At 38.4% G+C, this 24,214-nt stretch overlaps 3 protein-coding genes across 5 annotated transcripts in view; 1 reads left to right on the top strand and 2 right to left on the bottom strand.

The window, feature by feature from the left end:
• LOC116726052 (uncharacterized) overlaps positions 1 to 10,345 on the bottom strand; it is a 591,833-nt gene extending 581,488 nt beyond the window's left edge. Inside the window, exons 1-2 of the mRNA XM_032572551.1 lie at positions 8,616 to 10,345; positions 6,868 to 6,897 (exon numbers count right to left, since the gene is read on the bottom strand). Of these exons, the coding sequence (XP_032428442.1) occupies positions 6,891 to 6,897; positions 8,616 to 10,021 (1,413 nt within the window). The 5' untranslated portion in view covers positions 10,022 to 10,345 and the 3' untranslated portion in view covers positions 6,868 to 6,890. The remainder of the gene's footprint in view (positions 1 to 6,867; positions 6,898 to 8,615) is intronic.
• LOC116726034 (desmoglein-2-like) overlaps positions 1 to 14,864 on the top strand; it is a 45,713-nt gene extending 30,849 nt beyond the window's left edge. The window contains exons 9-14 of the mRNA XM_032572505.1: positions 349 to 491; positions 4,547 to 4,768; positions 5,259 to 5,498; positions 6,389 to 6,522; positions 12,366 to 12,689; positions 12,793 to 14,864. Of these exons, the coding sequence (XP_032428396.1) occupies positions 349 to 491; positions 4,547 to 4,768; positions 5,259 to 5,498; positions 6,389 to 6,522; positions 12,366 to 12,689; positions 12,793 to 14,211 (2,482 nt within the window). The 3' untranslated portion in view covers positions 14,212 to 14,864. The remainder of the gene's footprint in view (positions 1 to 348; positions 492 to 4,546; positions 4,769 to 5,258; positions 5,499 to 6,388; positions 6,523 to 12,365; positions 12,690 to 12,792) is intronic.
• Positions 14,865 to 15,666: 802 nt separating this feature from the next.
• slc5a9 (solute carrier family 5 member 9) overlaps positions 15,667 to 24,214 on the bottom strand; it is a 46,248-nt gene continuing 37,700 nt past the window's right edge. For all 3 annotated transcript variants that reach the window (XM_032572537.1, XM_032572536.1, XM_032572538.1), the window contains 2 exons: positions 18,126 to 18,341; positions 15,667 to 16,743 (listed from right to left, as the gene is read on the bottom strand). In XM_032572537.1, coding sequence (XP_032428428.1) covers positions 16,435 to 16,743; positions 18,126 to 18,341 — 525 coding nt within the window. In that variant the 3' untranslated portion in view covers positions 15,667 to 16,434. The remainder of the gene's footprint in view (positions 16,744 to 18,125; positions 18,342 to 24,214) is intronic.

The following is a 24,214-nucleotide window of genomic DNA, read 5'->3' as shown; positions in this document are numbered from 1 at the left end:
GGGGTTTCTACAGCTTTGAAACTCCAGACTGACTGTTTAAAGTTTAGATCTACAGTCTTATGTTTTTTTTATAAAACGTCATGGCTTCCAGAGCAAAACTTAATCATATTAACATATTCATGAGATTCAGTAAAGCCTCAAGGTCGCTTCTTGTGAAATTGACTTGATTCAAACAAGCTGAGTTTGGAAGTGCTGCCGTGTTAGTGTATCACAGAAACTCAATTAGACCTTGCAAGAAAGTGCAAACATTATCTCACTGTTATTCTAAACCATGCTTTTCTAATCAAGAAGCAAACTTGTTGAAAAAACTGTGTTCATTTTCTTGTTTTGTTGTTCATTTTCTTACAGCTATGCCAAAGCTTATGATCCAGATAACTGGTTTACTGTTGATGAACAAACAGCGGAAATTAAACTCAACAAACAACCAGACCGAGAGTCACCCTTCTTAGTGAATGGTACCTATATTGCCAAAATTTTGGCAATATCAAAAGGTAAATATTATTATCAAAATGACTGTATTCATTTTTATGATACATTTACCTAACATAGTATTTTGGAAATAATCTCCTCCCTTACAGATTTCCTTCATTTTGTTTCTTTCAAAAGTAATCAGTTTTCTGATTACGGTTTCATTTATTTAGAAAATTAAGTCTGCATAACATTTTGATAAACCAACCTTGCTTGTGTAAATTTATAATAATTCCACGGTTTCCCCCAGTGTATTAAAAGCCTAGTGGGCCGCCAGGCTTTACTTGACCGCTTCCCCCGCCAGGCTAAGCAAAGTCAAGTTTAAAAGTCGCCACACCGCCTGCTCTGCTTGCGCAAATTGCAACTATAATGTACAGTTGAACTTTCAGAGGTGTGTACTGTGCGTGCAGTGAGTATGATATATCTTAGTGAACAAAGAGTTATTTGTGGTTTGTGCATTCACAGGCGCTGGTCCACATACATAATCTGTACTGATAAAGTTTATGGATATGTTCCTCAGTTGCACGGTGCATTAATGGGATGGTCACACAGCACACTTTTTGTTTGTTTGTTTGTTTTTACAGCGCCACAATGCATCAAACCACATTATACCAAATGCCGCTCTAGTTAGGCATTTGATAAGTTCCTGACATATGGATATGCTCAGGAGCATATCCTGACAACTCGTTCCATAATGCCCGTACTACCAGAACAAATAGTCTCTGTGACGGTTATTATTATCTCAATAGACATGTTAGATCTGTTCATAGTGTTTGTTTACTGGAAGCAACTCTTTGAAGGTGTTCAAAAATGTGATTGTGTGGGATGTGCTGTGGTGGCGCAGGGGTTAAGCACAACCCACATAAGGAGGTCTTAGTCCTCCTTGCGGCTGTCGCAGGTTCGATTCCCGGCCTGGCGACCTTTGCCTCATGTCTTCCCCCTTCTCTCATTACCCACTTTCCTGTCAAGTAACTATCAAATAAAGGCCACTAGAGCCAATAAAACCTTTAAAAAAAAATGTGATTGTGGCTGGTGCTTGATAGCATCCTCCACTCCTGTAGCATGTCTTTAATAGCGTATTTTACAGTTAATTTTGACAGCTTAAGTCGTGGTCATCAGAGTTGTTTTAGTCTTAGTCCAGCTTTAGTCAACTAATTGTAATAAATAGGGGTGGACCGATTTATCGATCAGCCGATTTCTTTAATTTTGGGAGATCGGTGATCGCCCAATTTTTACATGTGAAGCCAATATTATCTAGCTTGGCAAAGGTCAACCTCCGGTGAGAAAGGTTTGACTGATAGACTGGCCCACCAAGTTATGTCTGCACATTTATAATTAACAATAGTTACCCAACTGTTATCAACTCAACAACTTTCTTACTATATTGTGCAACAGTATAGACCAAAAAAATTGGTATCGGCTAAAAATCAGAATCGGCAGGTTAAGCTTTTTAAAAAATTAGTAATCTGCGATTGGCCAGAAAACTGCAATCGGTCAACCCCAACAATAACATTTTAGTCGACTAACTCTACTGTCAATTTAGTCAACAAAATTATGTAAAATTGAGAAACCTTTTGATCAATTCACTGGAATTAACACAAAATGAATTATATATAGGGTTATACACCCTGATATTAACTAGTTATGGCATAGCATTATTGTCTGAATATGCAATACACACAAAAACAAATGTAACTTCATTTTTCTGATCTGCTTTCAACGATGAAATATTTTTATCATCTTAAATGCTGTGTGCACAATTAGGTAAGTTTTAGTTTTGACCATATCAGTATTTTTATGCATATTTTCCAACTACCAAGCTGTATAAACATAAATACTTATTGAATATGAACATTTCAGCTGATATGGATTTGTTTAATGATTGAGGGTGGGGCCCCTCCTTACAACTCACTGCGTCCACTATGGTGAATTAATGATTAAAGTCATTCAGGTCTTGAACATGACCAAACAGGATGGAGCAGAATTACTGACAGATTACTGAGCACAATATGAAGAAATGGTGGATGTCTGACAGACTGCCCACTAACATTTTTGTCTAGTTTTTGTCTAGTCAACGAAAACTCAGACATTTTGTCAAGTTTTAGTCATCAAAAAGCCATGAAATTTTCATCATGTTCGTCTCATTGTCTCATTGTCATGAAAAAAAGGCTCGTCAACAAAATAATTTTAGTCATCGTCATTGCTAACAAAATTAACACTGGTCCTTTGTCCCCCCCACACCATGTGTCCTTAGGCTAAAACGAGTCTTGTGATTAAAGTTGACAAAGCAAAGAACACAAGCACCATCTCACATTAGCCAAGTTGCTCCATAAAACACACAAAGGGTAAAGTTGACTAATGTAGTAACTTATAATTTGCTAGATTAAAATTCTATTTGCCTGCCTTTAAAATACACTTAAGATTAAGGACCTTACAGTAATAGAGTTTGAAAATTTAGCTAATATTAACTTAGAGCAAGCTAGCTTTAGCTTAACTTGCTCTAAACTAACTTCACCTAGAAAAAGAAATATAGTCAATATTTTCTTCTAAAAGAAAATCTAAACGTAATTAGAAGCATACCCAAATATCAATTACTTCTGCTTCCTTTTACACATTAGGTTTGGCCGTTGTAACTTGTGTTAGGTAGGTAAGGCTTCTACTTTAGCATATTTTCAGCAGCCTGCATTCCAGTTGGTGCACTTCTCCCTCTCACTGGTGAAGATGTTTATTGGACTACTCAAAACAAATGCTTAAAAGTCATGTTTCAAATGCAAGTGCTTTGTAGACATCCTGCTAGAATACCGTAGGATTAACTAGATGAAGAAAGTTAAGACTAACAGCAAATGACAGAGTAATTTCGTATTAACATATTAAATTACATAACTTATTAAAGTTTGCTAATTAATACATGTTAATAACATATTTATGACAGATTATGATTTCTTAGTTAATGTCATGTCATTACAAAGACATTTTGGTTTTGGTTAATGTCAAGTTGTTATAACAAACATATTTTAAACAATGTCAACTTTGCATTAAATGTGTCATTATTTTTTGAATAACACTAACAGTCACAAATATTCATGAGGATTCCTTCATGTTCATGACAGGTGTTATGTCATGTCAGTCTTATGCACACCCCTTCAAATCTTTCAATTTATTTGTCTGAAAGCAATGTGCGTCACACATACGGGAATCTCATCCCTATTTAAGACTTTCAGTGAGTCATAATGTTGTGTTCAGGTCATGTTTTTAAATGAGAACTGGTTCTCAAACATTTACGGTAATTTATCTGGTAAAATAAAGGCACCCAAAAAAAAATGTCATTATCTGTAATGGAGAAATAATGGCACAAATGTGAAACTTATGGCTACCCTACCAAAATCACAGAATCCAGGAAGTCACATAAGAAGCCAAATCTAAGATCTACATGTGCCTCTGTAGATCTTGCGTGTCACAGCTAAGGTCAGGGTTCATGACACAATAAGAGAGAGACATGAATGACAAGTTTGTATTAACTCTTCATCTTGTCTGATATAAAACTCTTTAAACATTTCAGTGTCACAAAAAAGAGCAAAAACACAATGCTTGTGCCTGTTCATTTTGTTGTACTGTGTTTTTAACTGAACTCTATGAGTTGTCTGTGCTGCTACTGGAAGGGGGTAAAGGGTCTGGGTTCCTAAATCGACTAATATTATTTTTCCCTTAATGTGTCTTTCAAAAGAAAGGCCTTTGTCATTTCCTGTAATTGCATCTACTTGGTAAAAATATACATTAAAAAATAAATTACCTTTATGTGGAATTTTCTTTCATTTTATGCAAATTTTAAAAAAGTGTCTTGAAAATTACATTGGTACTTATGTTGCAGAGGTCCACTGAAGTCCTAGATCTTGCTTGTGTTGATGGACAGCACAGTCAGTTCTCAACATATTACTGATGCTATTTGCTTTGTTCATCATATGTTAAGTTGTTATAAAGAGAAGTGGCACATTGTGTACAAAATGTTGTCCTGAAAGCAAGTCCTGAACAGTGATCAGTTCTTCTTTGTAATATTGCACTAATCTCTTGTCATCCACAGACATGCCAGCAAAGACAGCCACTGGAACAATAGCCATTCAAGTCACTGACTCCAATGACCACTGTCCCACTTTGACCACTACTTACACCAATCTATGCTCTGATAAGAAGACTGTGTATGTTACTGCATTTGATGAAGATGTCAGTCCAAATGCTGCTCCATTCACTTTTCAAATTATACCAGAAGGTACTCGAGGCAATTGGGAAATAGAAGTCATCAATGGTAAGTAAAAAATAAAAATAAAATAAAAAATTGAAAATATCAACACAAAATGTGTGTCAAATCATCAAGAAAATGCAGACATAAAACATATAGTATACTGTTTTTCAGTGGAGGAGTTTGATCTTTTCGAAGATTTGTCTCATATCATACTGTCACAACATAGTGACAGTTTAATATATTTTTTTCTAATAAAAGTTACATACTGCTGCTTTAACTCTTGAATATTTTGAAAAACATTATAAATTATGGTCAACTCAATAATTGCACAGTGCTCATTTCTGCTTGTTGCAAAACTAGCCTAAATCATGCTTAATATTTGGCAGAAGGTCTTGAAGGTCTTAACATGTCCTGATCCAGAATATAGTTTGAAAGCCTGTCTTACCAAGTAGGTTACTGTTTTAGGTTGAAATCACATGACTTTGTGATTGAACTTGGTGGTAGAAGTGTGAAAATCAAAAGAAAAAAAACTGTTTGACATTCTTGTCTCCAGATACAACAGCTGCTCTTCATTCAGCCAAAGCACTGTGGCCTGGCAGATATGAACTGCAAGTAGAGGTGAAAGATGCTCAGGGTCTGTCCTGCAAAGAGGAACGGGTGTTTACTGTGGATGTCTGTACCTGTGTGGGAAAAGAAGACTGCAGATCAAAGGCATCGAGGGGAGAAGCCCGTTCATCTGACTTTTCTAGACGTGCCATTGGTCCAATCGTAACAGCTTTGTTCTTATTGATGTGTAAGTTTGGTTCAATACTAACATAGACCTCTTTGTATCAGACAATTAATATTACATGAACAAATACAAAGGCAACAGGCAGATTCACGGAATACAGTAAATAAATTAATACTTTTGCAAAATAAAGAATAGACTGATTTACAAGGTGTCAAAGTAATAGTTTATTAATAATAACACTAAAAAACCTGCTGGGGATGGCTTTTTCTGGGAACCGAGAGTTTAACCTTGATGACTGAGTTTAGAGCATCAAACTCAATCATCATCAGAAGTGGTTCCTAAAGGTCAGGATTTCTAAAATTGTCTTCAAAAATGACAGTGACGGACGCATATCTGGTATAAAAATTAGACCAGTCAAAATCAAATATTTTTAAAGAGACTTGATGTTGAAGTTACTAATGCTGTTTAACGTACTTGCTCATTCTCATCTTGTTGCTTTGGGGTTGAAATTTCATAATATCAACAGTCAGTTACGGTAAGTTATTTTTCTGAACTGTGACATAAGTCACATTTATTCATTAGACGCTGAGTGTTTTTACAAGAAAAAAAATAGCAAAGCTCTGTCATTGCAAGTTCAACACAAAAGCTTCACAATATGACTAAAAATATTCATTATCAACCAATGATATTCCACTTGATCTGAGATCAGGTCATTGGGGCAGCAGTTAAGTAGAGAGGCTCAGACCCCCAACAGGGTCTGGCATACGGGGGTACCGGAGAATTCCCCGGTGGGCTGCTCCATTAGTGGGCCGGTGGCACTCAAACCTTTAGTTTTTCACACAAAATCTAAGCAAATGGGGATTGTTGAGTATACTGCACTGTTGATTTTCATTCTTCTATTGCTTATCAAGAAAGTTTTTACATTTATCAGAATGTTTTTCTTCTCTTTGCAGTGATCCCTCTGCTGCTGGTGTTTTGTCAGTGTGGAGGGGCAAACACCATCTTCTCAGACCAGTTTAGTGATCTGCCATTTGACACTAAAGAGCACCTAATAAACTACCAAACTGAATGCATAGGAGAGGATAAGGTGTGTTGGAACCATTACTAATCCATGTAAAGTGATACATGTACCAATACTTGTAATTTCCTAGCCTGAGGCAGTAAATTGTACAAAAAAATATGCAAATGTTTGGTAACATTAACTAAATCTCCTGTGGTTAAATATATTATGGACATCTGCCAAAATATTAGGTATATCTGTTCTGTTAGGTCAAAGTGCAACACTACAGTTAGCTTACCAAAGGATTGTGTTTAAAAATAAGTTTCACAGGGTGGAAAGTTTCACAGGGTGAGTTTTGGTTTTGAACACTATTATGATACATAGCATGCTGCAGGCACCCAGATCTCGGTCTGAGACTGTGATGAATGCGATATTAGATTAGATAGCATTTATTGTCATTGAACAGAATTCAACGAAATTTCCATTGCAGCTCCCGTGCAAAAGGTCAAATATATACAGTAAAAATAAGCAAACACACAATAATAATAATAACAATATATACAACTAAATTAACTAAAGGCACTCAACCACACCAAAGAAGTAGCAGCAGGTCCAATTATGGCAAAGTACAGATGATGTGACAGTGCAAAGTGCAGAACAATATGACTGTGTGGGGGTGGGGGATATGTATGTGTGACTGCGAGGTTATGATATGTGTGGGAGGGGGGGGGGGGGGGCGGGGAGTAATGGCTCTGACGGCTGTGGGGAAGAAACTGTTTCTCAGTCTATTTGTTGTAGTCCGTATATTCCTGTACCGCTTGCCTGATGGCAGCGGCACAAACAGTCTGTGGCCCGGGTGGCTGGAATCCATGGCTATGGATCCAGCTCTCTTCTTGACCCGGTCTGTGTAAATGGAGTCCAGGTCTGGGAGGGGGCATCCCACAATGCCTTGTGCTGTTCTCACCACCCGTGTCAGTTGTTTCCTCTCCAATGCTGTGCAGCTGCCATACCACACAGTCATGTTGAGGCAGAGGATGCTCTCGATCATCGCCCTGTAAAAGTTCACGAGCAGCCGTGAGGAAAGTCCAGCCCGTCTCAGTTTCCTGAGGAAGAAGAGCCTTTGTTGTGCTTTCTTCACCAGGTGGGAGGTGTTTGTGTTCCAGGAGAGGTCAGACGTGATGTGGAGGCCCAGGAACTTGATGTTGTCCACACGTTCCACCACTTCTCCATCTATGAGAAGGGGAGTGTGATCCGTCCTCCTGGACCTTCTGTAGTCCACAATGACCTCCTTGGTCTTCCCTGTGTTCAGCACCAAGTTGTTGGCTGAACACCACTGAGTGAGCTGCAGAATCTCCTCTCTGTAGTGGGTCTCGTTGTTGTCTGAAATGAGACCCACTACTGTTGTGTCGTCCACGTACTTCACGACTGTGTTGGTGGGGTGGATGGCCACGCAGTCGTGTGTAAACAGGGTGAAGAGAGCTGGGCTGAGCACACAGCCCTGCGGCGTGCCTGTGTTGAGGACCAGTGGGGACGATGTTGAGCCACTTATTCTCACCACCTGAGGCCTGTTGGTGAGGAAGTCTCTGATCCAGTGGCACAGTGAAGCGGGCAGCCCCACCTCGAGTAGTTTCAGCACCAGCTTGTCTGGGATGACGGTGTTAAATGCTGAGCTGAAGTCTACAAATAGCATCCCAACGTAGGTGTTGGGATGCTGCAGATGGGTCAGGGCTGTGTGCAGAGGGATGGAGACAGCATCCTCTGTTGACCGGTTCGCTCTGTAGGCGAACTGAAGGCTGTCCAGGTTTGTGGGGATGAAGTCTCTGATGTACCTCAGAAGAATCCTCTCAAAGCACTTCATGATCACCGGGGTCAGAGCGACGGGCCGGTAATCGTTCAGGCTGGTGATGGACCTCTTCTTCGGTACAGGGATGATGGTGGAAGACTTGAGACACTCAGGAACCATGGCGAGCTGCAGGGACAGATTGAAAATGTCCAGAAACACTCCTGCCAGCTGGTCGGCGCAGGTTTTCAGCGTCTGGCCTGACACCTTGTCCGGTCCTGTAGCTTTGTGGGTGTTGATCCTCCTCAAGGTGGCCATCACCTGATGCTTCTGTAGGACGAGGGGCTGGTGCTGCTCTTCCAGTTGGGGTAAATGTACGGCTTCTCTGCTGCCCGCCGTGTCAAAGCGGGCAAAGAAACTGTTTAAGGTGTCAGGCAGGGTGGGGTCGCGGCTGGTCAGCTGAGTGCTGTGTTTGTAGTCCGTCATGGTTCTTATGCCTCTCCACATGCTTCGGGGGTTGTTGTTGATGAAATGTTCCTCAATCTGCTGTTTGTACTGGAGCTTGGCCTGCTTAATACCTTTTTTCAGTTCCGACCGGGCCCTGCTATAAGCCAACCTGTCTCCAGACCTGTAGGCAGCATCCCGGGCTTTCAGCAGGGCCCGTACTGTGCTGTCCAGCCATGGTTTCTGGTTTGGAAACACTTTTATGGTCTTAACAGGGAGGACAGCGTCGGTGCAGAACTGAACATAGGACAGAACGGACGATGAGTATTCCTCCAAGTCTGCGCCGTCCCTGAACACACTCCAGTCTGTATGCTCAAAGCAGTCCTGAAGTGCAGAGGAGGCCTCCTCAGTCCAGACCTGAACTATTCTGGTGGTCGGCTTAGTTCTGCAGGCCAGAGGCTTGTAGACAGGAATCAGCTCCACTGAGATGTGGTCAGACATGCCCAGATGTGGAGCTGCTACAGCCTTGTAGGCTCCGGGGATATTGCAGTAGACCTGATCCAAAATGTTATTGTCTCTGGTGGGAAAGTTTATGGATTTGTGGAATTTGGGAAACACAGCCTTCAGTTCCACGTGATTGAAGTCCCCCGCCACAATCACGGCCGCCTCCGGGTTGGAGTTTATCTGCTCGCTGATCAGGCAGTACAGCTCCTCTAATGCTAGCTTAGCATTAGCCCTCGGTGGTATGTAGACGGCCACGATCACAATGGACGAGAGTTCTCTCACCAACTTGAAGGGTCTGCATTTCACCGCCAGATATTCCAAGTCAGGAGAGCAGAATGTGCCGACAGAGTGTGTGGCTGTACACCAGGCATTGTGTACATACAATGCCAAACCTCCGCCTCTGCCCTTACCCGAAGCTGCAGTCCGATCCGCCCGGAACAGAGCGCGCCCCGTTATCTCCACCGCTGCGTCCGGGATGTTGTCCTCCAGCCAGGTCTCTGTGACAACAGTCACACAGCTGTCCATCCGGCGAGAAGTAATCCGGAGTCGCATCTCGTCGATTTTGTTGCCGAGGGACCTGGCATTGGCGAGGAAGAGGCTGGGGAGGGCCGGTTTATGAGGGCTAGCTTGTAGCCTAGCACGCACGCCGGCTCTCTTACCCCTCTTTTGTTTGCGCTGCCTCCTCCGTCGCCTTGGCAGCAGGGGGGGAATGATCATAGTCCCAGGTGTTCGTAGCAGCTCTGGAGGAATAAAGTCCAGCTTGGTGGGTGTGTGAAGTCCAAACTGTGTTCCTATGTCCCACAGTTCTAATCTGCTGTAAGTTGTAACGGCTTCCAGTAGTGTGTTGAGCAAAGACATCAATAAAAACAAGCTAAAAAAAACGAAAACACGGTGTGATATGACGGTGAAGAGGCGGTGACCAGAGCATCTTGACTACCTACTGTTTTTGCCAGAACAACTCAAGTCTATTTTTCTTTCATTATGCTTCTAAATTACAAATAGTCCTACAATGTGATTAGTACTTTTTTGATTTCCATGTGTTTTCTTTTATTCGAATCATTAGAATCTGTACTTTCAGAATCTGTAAATAACTCAAAACACCCAGGTAGACTTGTTCATGGGTTTATTGTGGCCAGTCATATTTACAAAACACCCACACTAGGAGGAACCAAAGCAATGAGTTAAGAGACTAATATTTTCATTTCAGGTTATATTATTGTGGGGGCAATTTCAAATTAGGTGGTCCGTGAGAGTTTGTTAAATGGGGCAAGTGGTCCTTGGCCTGACAAAGTTTGAGAAACACTGTTTGAGAGTATGAATAAGTAGTTACCAAAGCAGTGATGTAATGCTATTATTAGTTAGCAAAAACGTTGTTTTTTTACGAAAGTTTTTACCATGTTCTGCTAATCTCTGCTGGATGTTTTTTGCATTTGTACTTAAACAACTATATGTTTTCAAGGTAACATCTTAAGAAAATATATTTTAAAAATCGCATCTATAAGGTTTATGTTTATGGACAGGGTTTATGTATAAATCTGGCGGAACGTTTGGAAGTTTCTCAATGAAAACGCTTGGCTCCGTGAATTTCGGGTGTTTTTAATTCAGAATGCTTATATTAGACTTATTTTAGCTTTAAAGAACACAAGAAACGCAATGGTGAATGGAATGGTGAAGTGTGGGAAACCGAAGGCACAAAGAAGACAGGCAGATGGATTTAATTAAAAGAGGAAAATTAAAAACTTACAGAAAACTAGAGTCCGTAGAAAATTCAATTAAGAAATGTCTTTTATTTGTCCAATGTAAATATCTGGTTTATTGAATACTCTGTATTCTTGTTTAAATATGGACCCATCAACTAAGAACATTTATCATAATATTTTTTAACTGCATTATAGCTTTTTTTCCCTAGCACTATAACACTCAATCAGCATAGTACACATAAATACAAGAATGCCATTGGTCCTTTCTACTCCATTCTCTGATCATTTATGTACAGTGATCCCTCGTTTTTCGCGGGTGTTACGTTCTAAAAAGAACCCGTGATAGGCAAAGTCCATGAAGTAGTAACCTTTATATTTTTTACAATTATTATAGCCTACAATGAAATACTCCATAGTACATTGAAACCAAAGAATAAAACCTTTTTACAAGTCCAAGCGTTTGTTTAACAAATAAAAGTACTGTATAAACGTTTTTTGGTTGTTTTTTTTTACAAATAACTACTGTACTGTAAAATAATAATTTTAATCATCAATACGAACTGAAGGCTTCAAATTGCAGAGATCAGCACCGCCCCACCGCGACCCGAGTCATTGGATTAGAATGGGAGAAAATGAAAAATGATTATGAAAAAAAATACAAAGTACAGTAGGACAAATAGTGACTCACGTGTATTTCACTGCTCTTCTGACTGAGCCGCTGCATCCTGACTCCGCTCTGTAGCGTTTTTGTGTTTTTTTGTCTTCTAAAGCCCGTGGTGCAGGTGTGTTTTTTCGAGAGAAGAACATAGTTATCTGTAGTTGTTGTCGCTTTTTTTTCTTCTGGGCAAAAAGATTCTTGAAATTGCAAGAGAATTTGCAAACTTAAATATGGCAAACTGTTTTACGTACGTGTACATATTAAACCGCAACGTTATTGACACACAGGTAGAGAAGAAGCTGAGAGACTGTTTAGCCAATCAGAATGCAGAACACAATGCACGATGCAACTCCGTGAAGCAGTGAGACCGTGAAAGGTGAACCGTGAAATAGCGAGAGTTCACTGTATTGCGATTCAGTAATAATTCAATTTAAATAGCATTTTTTAGCTGTAAAAGTTAAGAAATTATTTTTGAAACAATATGATGAATGCAGGAGTTCCTATATATGTAAATTTGGAAAATTTAAAGATATAAAGATGAATATCAGCAAAAAATAAATAAATAAATACAAATTCCAAACAAAAACAGCTGCATCAAAGTAGAAGGAGCTGCATATATAGCCTATAAGTGAAAAACAGTTCACGTACTAAATTGTTATGTTTGTATATTTGCATACAGTTTTTGTGCAAATATGTGGTATACGTTATGGTTGGTGTAGGGGTTATGGTCCTTTTGGAGGAGTTAACATTTAAACATAAATGTTTTTTGTGTCAAACTCACACTGTTCAATTTAAAGTTTGTTAAAATATCTTGTATGTTCATGAGTTGTTTTTATTTTTCTAGGATGTTCCTGTTCATTTGATGCCCGTCATGTATGGTACCCAACAAAAAACTGAGGCAGCACCAGGACCAAATTTCAATACTGGTTCTTCAGCAGCATTCACAGAAACACTTAAGAACGAAACCTACTATGAATCGGACCAAATATTTCAGCCGACCTCCACAAAGATGGTGGACGCTGACATAGACTACAGGGTTTCAACTGAGTTTTACAATCCAAGCAATGAAATTGACTCACTCAGCCGAAAAACACAGAGTATTCATCAAATAGGTTGCTTTGAGGATATAGCCCTTCCTGATGTTTTTCTCAATGATTACTTCTCCCAGGTAACTTACTGACTTTATTTTGATCTCATTAGATCTCTTGAATAAATACACTTATTTGAGAACATTGTCAGTAATCCTTGTTCTGTTTCTCTTCCCCAAACAGAAATCTACAATTACAGTGCCATTTGAAGACATCCTCTTGGAATATGACTTTGAGGGCAAGGGCTCCTCTGCTGGTTCAGTAGGGAGCTGCAGCATCTTAGAACCTGACAATGACCTGAACTTTCTCACTGACCTTGGACCAAAGTTCAGGACACTTGCTGAGATCTGTTCGCCTCCTACACCAACATCAAAAGCAATGGTGATACAAAAGGCATCAGGATCTGTCAAAACCACCACTGATATCACAGAGCCTGTCTTTAAACCTAAATTTAACCATGAAATTCAGGCAAAGCATGTTGATGATAAAGCTGAAAAGGTAGTATCATCTGCAAAGGTTGTTCAATCTCATGTCAGTACAACAACCAAAGAGTCAACAACCAAACTGTTGACAACCACAACTCTCCCTCACTCCACTAGTACTAACATTAGTCATTCTGCTAAACTTTCTTATCCAGCTCAGACAGTTGTTTTACAGCAGCCACCAGTTTACTACACCGCTAGCCCTGTACTACAACCAATGCATTACATAGTTCAACCTAATGTACAGAACACATTTGTGCTGGAGGATGGAACCCATGCAAACACGTTTCCAGGCCTCTATGTTATCAATGATCCAAAGAGTATGTCTGGATTGGTTTATGGAAGAACCCAAAGCTCCCTTTCAGGGCTTGTTATCCAGGACACTGAGGGCCCTAAAAGTCCTATAAGTCCTGTTAGCCCCACAGGTTCACTCCGAACCACTGTCTTGTTGCCTAGTCCAACTTTCTCCCAGGGCTCTGTGGAAGGCTCTACATTATATGGGCAAAATCTTGGTGGAAATTATGTGTTACTCAAGGATGAGGTACAGGAGTGGGGCCCAGGTTCACCTCAAGGCATTTTGCCTGGAGATGCTATCCTGGTAAAAAAGGCTGCTCCCCCTCAGGGGGTTTTAGGTTTGGCAGCCCAGGAGAATGTGTGTATTTGTTCGTTTTCTTATTTTTTAGTTAAGAAGGCTAATGGTGGTGGTGGTGTTATTGTGACAGAGGGGATAAGCTTTGGGTCTTTCAGTGTTTTGAAATATCTCACTAAGCAGCAAAGAATGTGGATTTGGTTGAATAAAGTAAAAGTTGATGAATTAAATTTTAACATTTTCCAAAGAAGCTGTCAGCTTAACCAAGCAATTCCTTCCTCTTGTGTCCTATCATATAGACAAGAGCTGTCAATAGAAGTCCAAAACAATACCATTATTTTTTATCCGTATAAGAGAAAGACTGCTAAAGCAGATAAAGAAATAATTAAAAAGAAGAATCTTCAAGAGATAATCATGTTTAAAATTGCTGCTAATTCTTGTATAAAAGTATCAGAAATATCTTTATTTAGAATGCATTTATTTTTTCATTATATTTCTTTACAGGTTGCAATTTCAATTTATACATATTGAGATTTTATTTAATGAATCTACAAAAAAATCTGAACCTAGAATGGTGGTGGCAGTCTAGAGCTGTAGTAATGTTCAACTTCTGGACATAGAAAATAGAATTTTGATCATTAAGGTTCTGTCTTCAGAATTGCATCAAGCATTTACACTGAAGCAGCACTCTAATAGTTTAATTATTTAAATTTAAACTACCAGGTATGTGCATGATGTACTTTTTGTTTCTCTCAGTCAAGGAGATGGGCTATTTAAGCTGTGGAGTCTGTGTTCTTCCTTTGAGTGCTTCAAACCATTTTCATCTTGACCATGACCAAATGAATTTGGAGTAGGGTCATCTTGGCTTATACCTGTGTCATGAAGAACTATTTGTGAAAACAATTCTCAGAATTATGGCAGTCACCTGAAATCCCTGGGTCAGCACATAATTTGACTAAAGCAAGTACAGCAGTGCTGTTATTATCACGTGGATTTAGAGCTGCTTCATGTTTCTTAATGCTATTTTCTGTGGATGACAACATCTTAGCTGTAGTGTGCACTGTCCTATGTTGTCTGGGGTTTATATGCATTATAATATGCTCATTGGAAATGAACACGAGACAGAGTGGTGTATGAAATGTTTATCACATCTCTATTTTTTTCCAATAAACAATTACTTTCGATTTTGTTTTTACTCATTTTACATACAAATAAAATGGAATCTTAAAAATACAAAAAAAATTAAAAAAAACATACCACTTTAGGCAGAGCTTCAGCACCTTGATGAATTTCTGGATGGTTTACTATAAATGAAAACACTAAACACGGTGTATTTTAAAATATAATACATTGTTCCCAAAAAATTAGCCTGCAGATGCAAATTAGCTTTTATTGCTAAAATCTGGCACAGCGCATCAAATAGTGACGTTTGAGTTTTACATTATTCCTTTTTAAATAAAGTGCATTATCATTATTTAATTGGCTTTTATGTGAAATTTCTGAAACTGTCATAAAGTGGTGTGGATGAGTGGTGAGGCAAAACGCTAGGAGACCCAGGTAAGAGAAATATGGTAGATTTAATGACGAAATAATGCACACAAACAGTCCAAATCCCTGGCAGCACTGCTGAGCGGAAGCTGAGGCTCAACACAGGTAGCAACAGAGAGCACGAATGGACTAACCCGGACATACGGCAGAACAGAAGCCAAAATGAGACGAGGACCCGACCAAGACACAGACACACAGGTGACACTAAATACACAAGAGGTAATCAGGGAACGAGACACACCTGGGGACTAATCAAAGGGAGACAGGACAACACGGAGACACAGATACACAGGAAACTCAAAATAAACACACAGAAAAACACAGATCCTGACAGAAACAATAATACAGTCCCATCCAATAAATTGGGATAATTTTGCAATATCTATTTATCCCAGGAACTTTAAGTGAAACAGATTATATAGATGAATTACACTTAGATGGGTGTTTGAAAGCCTTTATTTTTTGCTAATTATGCGTTTGTGCTTACAGCTGTTAAAAACATGGCATTCAGAATTAGAATATTACTCCAGACCAATAAAAAACTATTCCAATAGTTTATTCTCTTTGCTTGTAATGTTTCTCTTGGCTGCACAAATTCCCATACATGTTTATGTTTCACAAAATCAGATGTGTCTATGTGTTGACAGTAGTAATCTAATATGCCCACACTTTCTAAATCAGTAAAGTAAGCCTACATTAATTAAACTATCTGGCAATGAACAGTCTTTTTTAATCAATCAGCTGTCCAATTCTCCTCAACGGGGAGCTAGAAGGTCCACAATGACGTCTGAAGTCCTCAGCAATCTGCTCTGCACACATTAATACTTGCAAATTTATTTTTATTTTATGCCCACAATGGCAGATGGAGAAGGAGAATTTGATTTGGTTTCACAATTTATTAAACGCTATTTTCAAGGTGGACTTTCAAACCAAAAATGAGCAGTACTACTTCTGATGAGCATTGTAAATTATACTGTTATTATACATCTATAGAATTGATTTTATTCATAATGTCTGTATACGTTGAATTTAACAGTCATAAATTTCAACTTTTCATCAAGTATTTGAATACTGAAACATCACATTCACATATTAGTTTGCTGACACAAGACAATCATCTTAGTTCCGCCGTACAATGTGTCTTTACATTAGAGAGAACTCCTCCACAGATACTGAGACAAAATGCTACAAGTTCTAAGCACAACTTTATGCAAAGTATCCCCAGAGAAATACATTAAAAGCCAGGAGCAGCACAGCGTTAAAATTGCAGACTTTCCTCCAAATAGGTTTCTCATGCAGAAAGTTCAGATCATTGCTTTGTGTATTTGGTGGTGCAGATTGTGAGCTTGGACTACTCAGGCCACAGAGCCACATAGCAACTCTTTTCCATGTAGGTGGTTGAGACTGTTCTGTCTCAGAGCTAACAGAGTTCTCTGGATCTGGTACCCTTTGAGGAGTTGTGAGGTCGACGCGAGGCTCAAGATTAAATCTGGACCACCAGGTTAGTCTGTGGAGCTGCACAGGAGAGGTAAAGCAGTGAGAAATGAGCTGAACCAAAGACATTTAGAGCAGGTTTCTGTTTCAATGCTTGTAATAAATTATTACATGTATCAATTAAGAAGTTTGATATATTCGGGACATTTTTGGAAGATTTCCTTTTACAAATATTGTTAAAAAAAAATTTAACATCATCAAAATACTATGCTGACATTTCTTTACATCAAAGTGCTGGAGTCTGCTTGAGCCAGTGAATAGGGACAGACTATTTTCCTCTATTTGTCTGTAGTATTTTATCCTTTACTGGAGCACAATAAACTCAAAGTTAGAAGTTGAGTCTGAAAGAAAAAAAGGCTTATATTTTACCACATAAACAGGTCCCATTTTGAAAAAAATATTAATGTCCACAATTTAATGGTTGGAGCATCCAGTTGTGGGTCCCACCTCCAGAACCTTTGGCCTTGATTTGAGGGGCCATGCCATCTGCTGGTGTTGGTTCACTGTGTTTTCTAAAGTCCACAGTCAATGCAGCTGACTGTCATGATTCGCTCTGCTGACAAGCTTTATGGAGATGCTGATTTAATTTTTCATCAGGTCTTGGTACCGGCCCAACTGCCAAAGGCATCAAATGTTGATTGAATAACCCTGGTGTTACAGTGCTTTATTGGCCAGCAGACTGGCCTGACCTGAACCCCCGTAGAGACTCTATGGAGTATTGTCAGGAGACAAGTGAGAGAGACCACTACCAACAATGCAGATGATCTTCGATAGAAACTTTTGAAACTAATTTGAGTAATAAACTGAGCTTAATGCACTTTTTCATAACTAGGATTAACTGGGATATAGGGGGGTAGGGACTAAGTTGTTTCTAGGAAACTGTAAAAACATTGAGCATGTTTTTATAAGTTTACAAATAGTTAGGAGGAAGGCATCTTTTAATGAAGCTTGTGAAGAAAATAAATTGGTTAGATTTTTATTTCTCAAAAACTCTTTCACTCTTGAAATTTAGTATTTTATGAGTTTCATAAGAATTGTGTTTAGATTATAATAGATATTTTTAAAAATTGCTTTATATATCAATTGTGCTATGTATGAGCTACAACATGAGGTCATAAACACCATTTTAGTTGTGGACATAAATAAAGTTGAAATGGCAGGTTTGGGGTAAGTTGAGCAATTTGACCAGGGGTCATTTGAGCCAGTGGCTTATTCTGTCTGATGATGGTGTATGCGCACATGATTGTTTGTCCTGTGCATCTCCCTGTCATCAACTGGGGACATTTCAGTTCCAACTCTCTGCCGCTAGCTAACTTTTGGAGACAATACATGTCCTGTTTAATGTTGTTTGTTTGCATCTTCAGTTTTCACATCTAAAAATAAAATTAATAAATGCAGCTTACATTTTCTTTTGGTATTGGAGCAGTCAACAAGCTGACAGCAAGAATTACTAGGCATGTAAGAGCCAGCAGAATGAGAGCAAAGTAAAGGTAATGGACATCAGTTAAAACAGAGGGCCGATGATCAGGCTGACCACAGGATGGTGCTGTATAGGAGAACTCCAGAATCATGCGGACCAGTCCCATCACCAGGCCTGTCATCAGACCCCAAAATGCCCCCTAGGGAACAAATATGCAGATCAACAAATACATTAGATACCAATCTGACAAAAATTTAAAATGTATTTACATTTTGCTCTATCTGTCCTCTTTAAATGTTGGACTTACAAAGTTACAGAAGAAACAGTTGCTTAGAGGGAAGGTTAAATACAAATGTTTATGTTCGTTCAGTTAAGACACACACTGAACGGCTTAATGAACTAAACTTTAAGACGCTACTGGATCAGCTACCCTCTGGCCATCAGTTCTACATTTCTGGAAACGGCAGAGTCAGAAAGCAACAAAATGACAGTGCCAGCTCTTGTTTGCGATCCAAACAAGAGCTGGCAACTGTTGTGAAAATCGGTATAGAGTGGTGAGATCTTTCCAGGTTCATGCAGAAAACAGATCATAAAGGCCCGAGAGACATAAGTGACCTTGCATTTTGATTTACTGATGATTAACAAATATATATATTCTTGCATTTTAATTGCTGGTTGATTATAAGAAATGTATTCTTGTATTTTGATTTATCAATGATTATAAAAATAAGGATTTTTTGTACTTTGATTTACTGATGATTATACAAAGAGTTGATGTAATAAAAACAGATTAAGAAATGAATAACATGATGAGTAAATGGTGAATAGAATTAAAACTCAGATGATTATTATAAGAAGTTATGTTTGCATTAAAACAGAAGGTTAATTATGTTTAATGATTTATGATGATCATACAGCACACAGAATGGTAACTGAAGTAATAACACATTTTGTGAAGTGAAGTGACATGCTGTTCCCAGACTGTGTTATAATTAGAGCAGAAGTCAGGGCCAGAGCTGAGTGGGTAGGCAGGGAAGTTCCAAAGAGGAAGTACTCTTTGGAATTGAGGAAGTACTTCCTCAATCTAAACTAGATTGAGGAAGTAAAACCAGATGGTCAGTGGACAAACAGCAAAAGGGAAGTAAGCAAGGCATTGACTGCTGTGAGAAGATTTGGTGCGTTCCACAGAGCCATCGAACGTTCGAGAAGTCCCATACACAACCATGGGATGAGAGAGTATAAAAACCCATGAAAAAGAGGAAGAAGTCTTCTTAGTCCGAGGTGCTGAAGTCAAGCCAACAAGAGGACGCAGACAGAAGATAAGCAGACGACCGCACCCTGGAGCCATGGGGAAGTTGAGACTCCGCACTACTAGAAGGGTACATCAACCCTCAGCCATGGTTTCTGATTCGACTGCCTACTCTGCCTCAAACCAAAGATCTCAAGGCTACTGCAACAGACTTGGGGAAAAGACCAAGGTCACTGTGTGATGAAGATCTGTGAGTTCGAAAGACAGCAACCAGTTCTGCTTTGCTTCTATTCTGAAGAGGATTTTGCTGTACAAAGAGAAAGTTGCCGAGTTCATGCATCATCTGGGTATGAGTTGAACTGCACCCCAAAGCCTCGCTCAGTAAATTAGTGACACTGGTTAGAGAAAAAGTCAGGATAGAATGAAGGTGGTTTATAATGATTTTAATTTTTATTCTTAATCTGTAATCATTGATAATTAATCTGTCTGCCACTTACCCCTGCTAAAATCTTGCTTAATAAAGATGCATTAAAATTCTAATAAGATTTGTGGACAGTGAAATTAATTGAGTCATCTATTATTTTATGGTTCTCCTAATTAGTGTAAAATCTATGAACATGATTCTAGAAATGTGGTGGCTTCAGAAATTCCTTTAGTGTTGGTAAAATAATGACCCTGGGACTTATGTTGAGCCACTAAAAACTATCTAGACTGTAACAAGTGCACGTTGTTGATAGAGGGAGAGCTACCATTAACAAGAGTGGTTATTGAAGTTATGCAGTTGCGAGGGCTACTCAGCTGATTGCTTCTTAACTGAAAAGGGTCATAACTCTTGGATTGTAGGTAGTTAAAGGCTAAATGAATCTCTCTCGATGCCAGCTTAGACAGATTATCTCTCTTAGACCTGTTTCAGGGTAAGACTCGAAGGTTTAGAGATTTTCCGGACCCATTTAGATGGAGAGCTGGTCAGTAGTCAGTCCCTGGGAGTTGTGAGGTTTAGGGCGGGGCTGGCTATTGTGCAATAACACAATGGAGCTGAATTGGTACTGTTGATAACAATATGGAATTGTCAGATGAGGTTTGAAGTTCCCCAGCTCAGCCTGTAAGTTATGTTCAATATACTCTTGTACATTGGAATGTAAATGGATGGACCGAAACAAACTCAGAACTTAGACAGTTAATACTGAGGAGTTTTAATCCAGACTTTATTTCACTTAATGAGACTCATCTAACTAGACAAAACACAATTAAATTTGATGGTTACACTTTGGACAGAATAAAAAGATGCATATTAGAGCCAAGAAAGGTTCTGGTGGGCTCGGAGTTTTTAACTCGGAATTGAGTTAACAACTCAATTCTGTTGCAATATCATGTTTTTTTTCTGTTGATAAATGTATTAATCGTATTGTTTGTATTCAGTTAAAGCATGTAAAAATACTCTTTAGCTTTGATTTCATGTTATCTTCCTCCGGAAGGATTTAACTGGTCTTATCCACATAGATTATATAATGATCTTCTGGTTAAAATCTACAATCTGGTCGAAATGGATGCCATCTATGTTTGTGGGGAGTTAATAGTCAATTTGGATGTTTAGAAAATTGTATTAATGAAATTGATGTGGATATTCCTGTTAGAATGTGTACAGATGAGACTGTCAGCAAACAAGGGAAAATTTTAATTGATATTTTGAAAGACACTAAGTGATGTGGTAAATGGTCGAATAAATGGGAATAATAATTTCACTTCAGTATTGGTAAAAGGAAGAGTGGTTGTGGATTATATTATCACTACTTACAACTGTTTACGCACCTCTGTTAATTTAGATATACTCCAAATGAATTAATAGAGAGGGGTGGTAAAAAGTGGCTTGATTTACTGGACCATTTTTGTAAAATACTTGATCACTCTTTATTAGTTCTTACTTTTAGGGTCAAGGAAACATTAGTCCTACACATGGTGAGGGACAGCCTAACTTAAATTCAAAATGTTGCTTTAGAAAATTTTTATCATGCCCTGTTTCAAATGCCTCATTGCAATTTGTGGCTGGCACATTTGTAGAACGACTTAAGCATGTCAATTATCAAAGTTCGCTGAATGTATGGTATGATGATTTTTGTAATTATGTCTATGATGCTATAAGATTCTGTAAAAAAGTTATTAGTGGTAATAAGAGACAAGACAAAAAAAATTATTTTATTGGAACGAGGAATTAAAAGTGTTATAGAATGACTTAAACTAGCTGAGAAAAGATTTTTCAGATATTTTGATAAGGATTTGAGGACTTATATACGAGATCAGGCAGTAAAGAATGACTTTAATCAAACTCACAACCTGCAGGAATTTTGGAACTTGATCAACCAATTAGGGCCCAGAAAAACAAAAACATCTCCTTAGACGTGGTTCAGGAGGATGGCTCTGTATGTCTTGATATTAACAATGTTTTGCATTGGTGGCAAGCTGACTTTGGAGACTTATTTTCTGGTAGTTTCGTCTCTCCTGAATGGGATTATTCTTATTTAGAAAGGACAATATCTATTAAGAATCGAATTGAAAGTTTTATGTGAATGAGTTTCTCAAATCTTCAATTAAACTTTTATATTTCAGAAAATGAACTCCATAAAGCCATTGATAAGTTAAAATTTGGGAAGGCTATGGGTTATGATAATTAGTCAAATGAAGTCTTAAAACAACCTGGATTATTTCAGATTTTATTCAGTCTTTTCTTCAATCTTTTTTCACATGTTTTGAACAGGGTTTAGTCCCATCTGATTGGCAAAAATCTATAATTAAACCAATCCCAAAATCCCAAACTACTGACCCTCGAGTACCTATGAACTACATACTAGAGGAGCATTAGCTTACTTAGTTGTGTTTATAAACTTTACTCAAGTGCTCTAAATGAAATATTAATTAAGTACTTAGAGTCTTGTAAAAAGAGGAACAGAATGGGTTTAGAAAAAACGAGCCTGTATAGATCATACATATTCCTTAACCACAATAGTTAATACAAGGACACAAGAAGTAAAGTCTACTTTTGCGTGTTTTCCAAAAAGCTTTTGATTGTGTTATTTTTTCAGTTATTAAAAGCAGGAATTGATGAAAAATTTGATAATTCTATAAAAGCTGTTTAGCAAAACTCGGAATCTTGTGTTCAGGTGAACGACAACAGAACACAATGGTTTTTAACACCATTTGGTGTTAAGGAGATGTTCTGTCTCCCACTCTCTTCACATTATGTATAAATGACTTGGTAATGGTAATTAAAGAGGTAAATGCAGGAGTGAGAGTTGGTGAGACAAAAGTTTGCAGTTGAAAGTGAACCAGATTTACAGAAATTGTTATATATCACTTATGGTCAGTGTAAAAAAATGAGGTTAAGGATAAATTGTGTTAAGACAGAAGTTATTAATTTCAGAAAAATGAGTCATGCATTGACAACACATACTTTGTTCTGGGCCTACTATTTTGTCTATTACAAAAACATTTGTAATAGACAAAATATTTGGGATTTACTGTGGCTGAATATTTAACATTTGAAGAAGGAATAATAGTCCAATCGGACTCAGCTGGGAGAGCGCTAGGTTCAGTTATAAATAAAGTATAAGGTGTATACTGAGTAATATAGATCTTGTGTTTACCCATTATTAGATTATAGAGCGGGAGTCTGGGGTTACTGTCAACAACCTTACAGTGAAAAAGTTCAATGTAGAGCCATTTGTTATTTTTTAGGTGCGCTAATAAATACTCCTAAATTGGCATTATATGGAGATATGGGTTGGGAACCAAGTGACGTTAGATCAGGGTATCCCTCAGTGTATTATAAGCATGGCAGCCTGCCTGCTTTGTCCACTTAGTCAGCCGGAGTTAATGAGCGCGTCCATCCCATAAACTCGACCAACCAAAACAGTTACTGTGACTCTTATTAAAAACTCAAAATGACACAAAATGGAAGAGCTACTAAAGTTACATTAGCAGCATCGAACAATCTCCCGATTGTTGCGCATCTCTGTGCACAGTGCAACGGATTTAACACATCATGCAGGGCCAGTCCAAGGCTGTATGAGGCCTTGAGCAGAATTTGACTTAAGGGCCCCTCATGCTGCTACAATAATCAGCATCTCTAACAGTTTCTGTGTTAGATTTAGTGAAATCTGGGAGAGGGGGAGTAGTTTAAATGCCCAACCAAAGAGCTCAAACAAATAGAACATTGCTCTTTGAACTTTTACAAAGTAAACTTGCCAGCTCCTTTAAATCTTACATTTAAATGTTAAACCATTTAAAATCTTTTAAGTTATGTATGCTGAAACCATTAAATCAAATTTAGCAGCATTGATCATCTCAATAAACAAATGTTACATTTATGTATCTGTGGTTTGTGTTAAAATATTAGCATTTATGGGCTCCTGGAGCCCTGGGGGGCCTGATGGAGCTGCTGACTTAATTTGGATTAAACAGAAGTGCAAATATTTAATCATTTTCATTGTATTTTTTGATTTGCTGTTTTTAAGACTAGTTGTGGGTTTAGATAGCGTTTCACTGGAGATATTTTCCTGTAACATATAATTACCCAGTAATATTTTTACTTCTGTCTACTTAACATCTTTTAATACAAAAACATGACGGACCACTGATGGACCGCCTCGGTGCCCCAACCACCGGGCTTAGCAAAGTTTTCTGTGGGAAACCCTGTAGATATATTGTAGATAGGGTCAGATTGTGGAATAGGTTTATTAATATGCTAGAGCATAGATTAACAAAACATATTTTTCTTTGGGATTTCACAACACTTGGGCCAGACAAATTGAGAAGATATTTGCGGAGGT

The sequence above is a fragment of the Xiphophorus hellerii genome, chromosome 9 (assembly GCF_003331165.1).
Source record: "Xiphophorus hellerii strain 12219 chromosome 9, Xiphophorus_hellerii-4.1, whole genome shotgun sequence".
Classification (NCBI taxonomy): Eukaryota; Metazoa; Chordata; class Actinopteri; order Cyprinodontiformes; family Poeciliidae; genus Xiphophorus; species Xiphophorus hellerii.
Note: the sequence above shows the minus strand (reverse complement) of the source record. Positions and strands in the feature narration are given on the sequence as shown.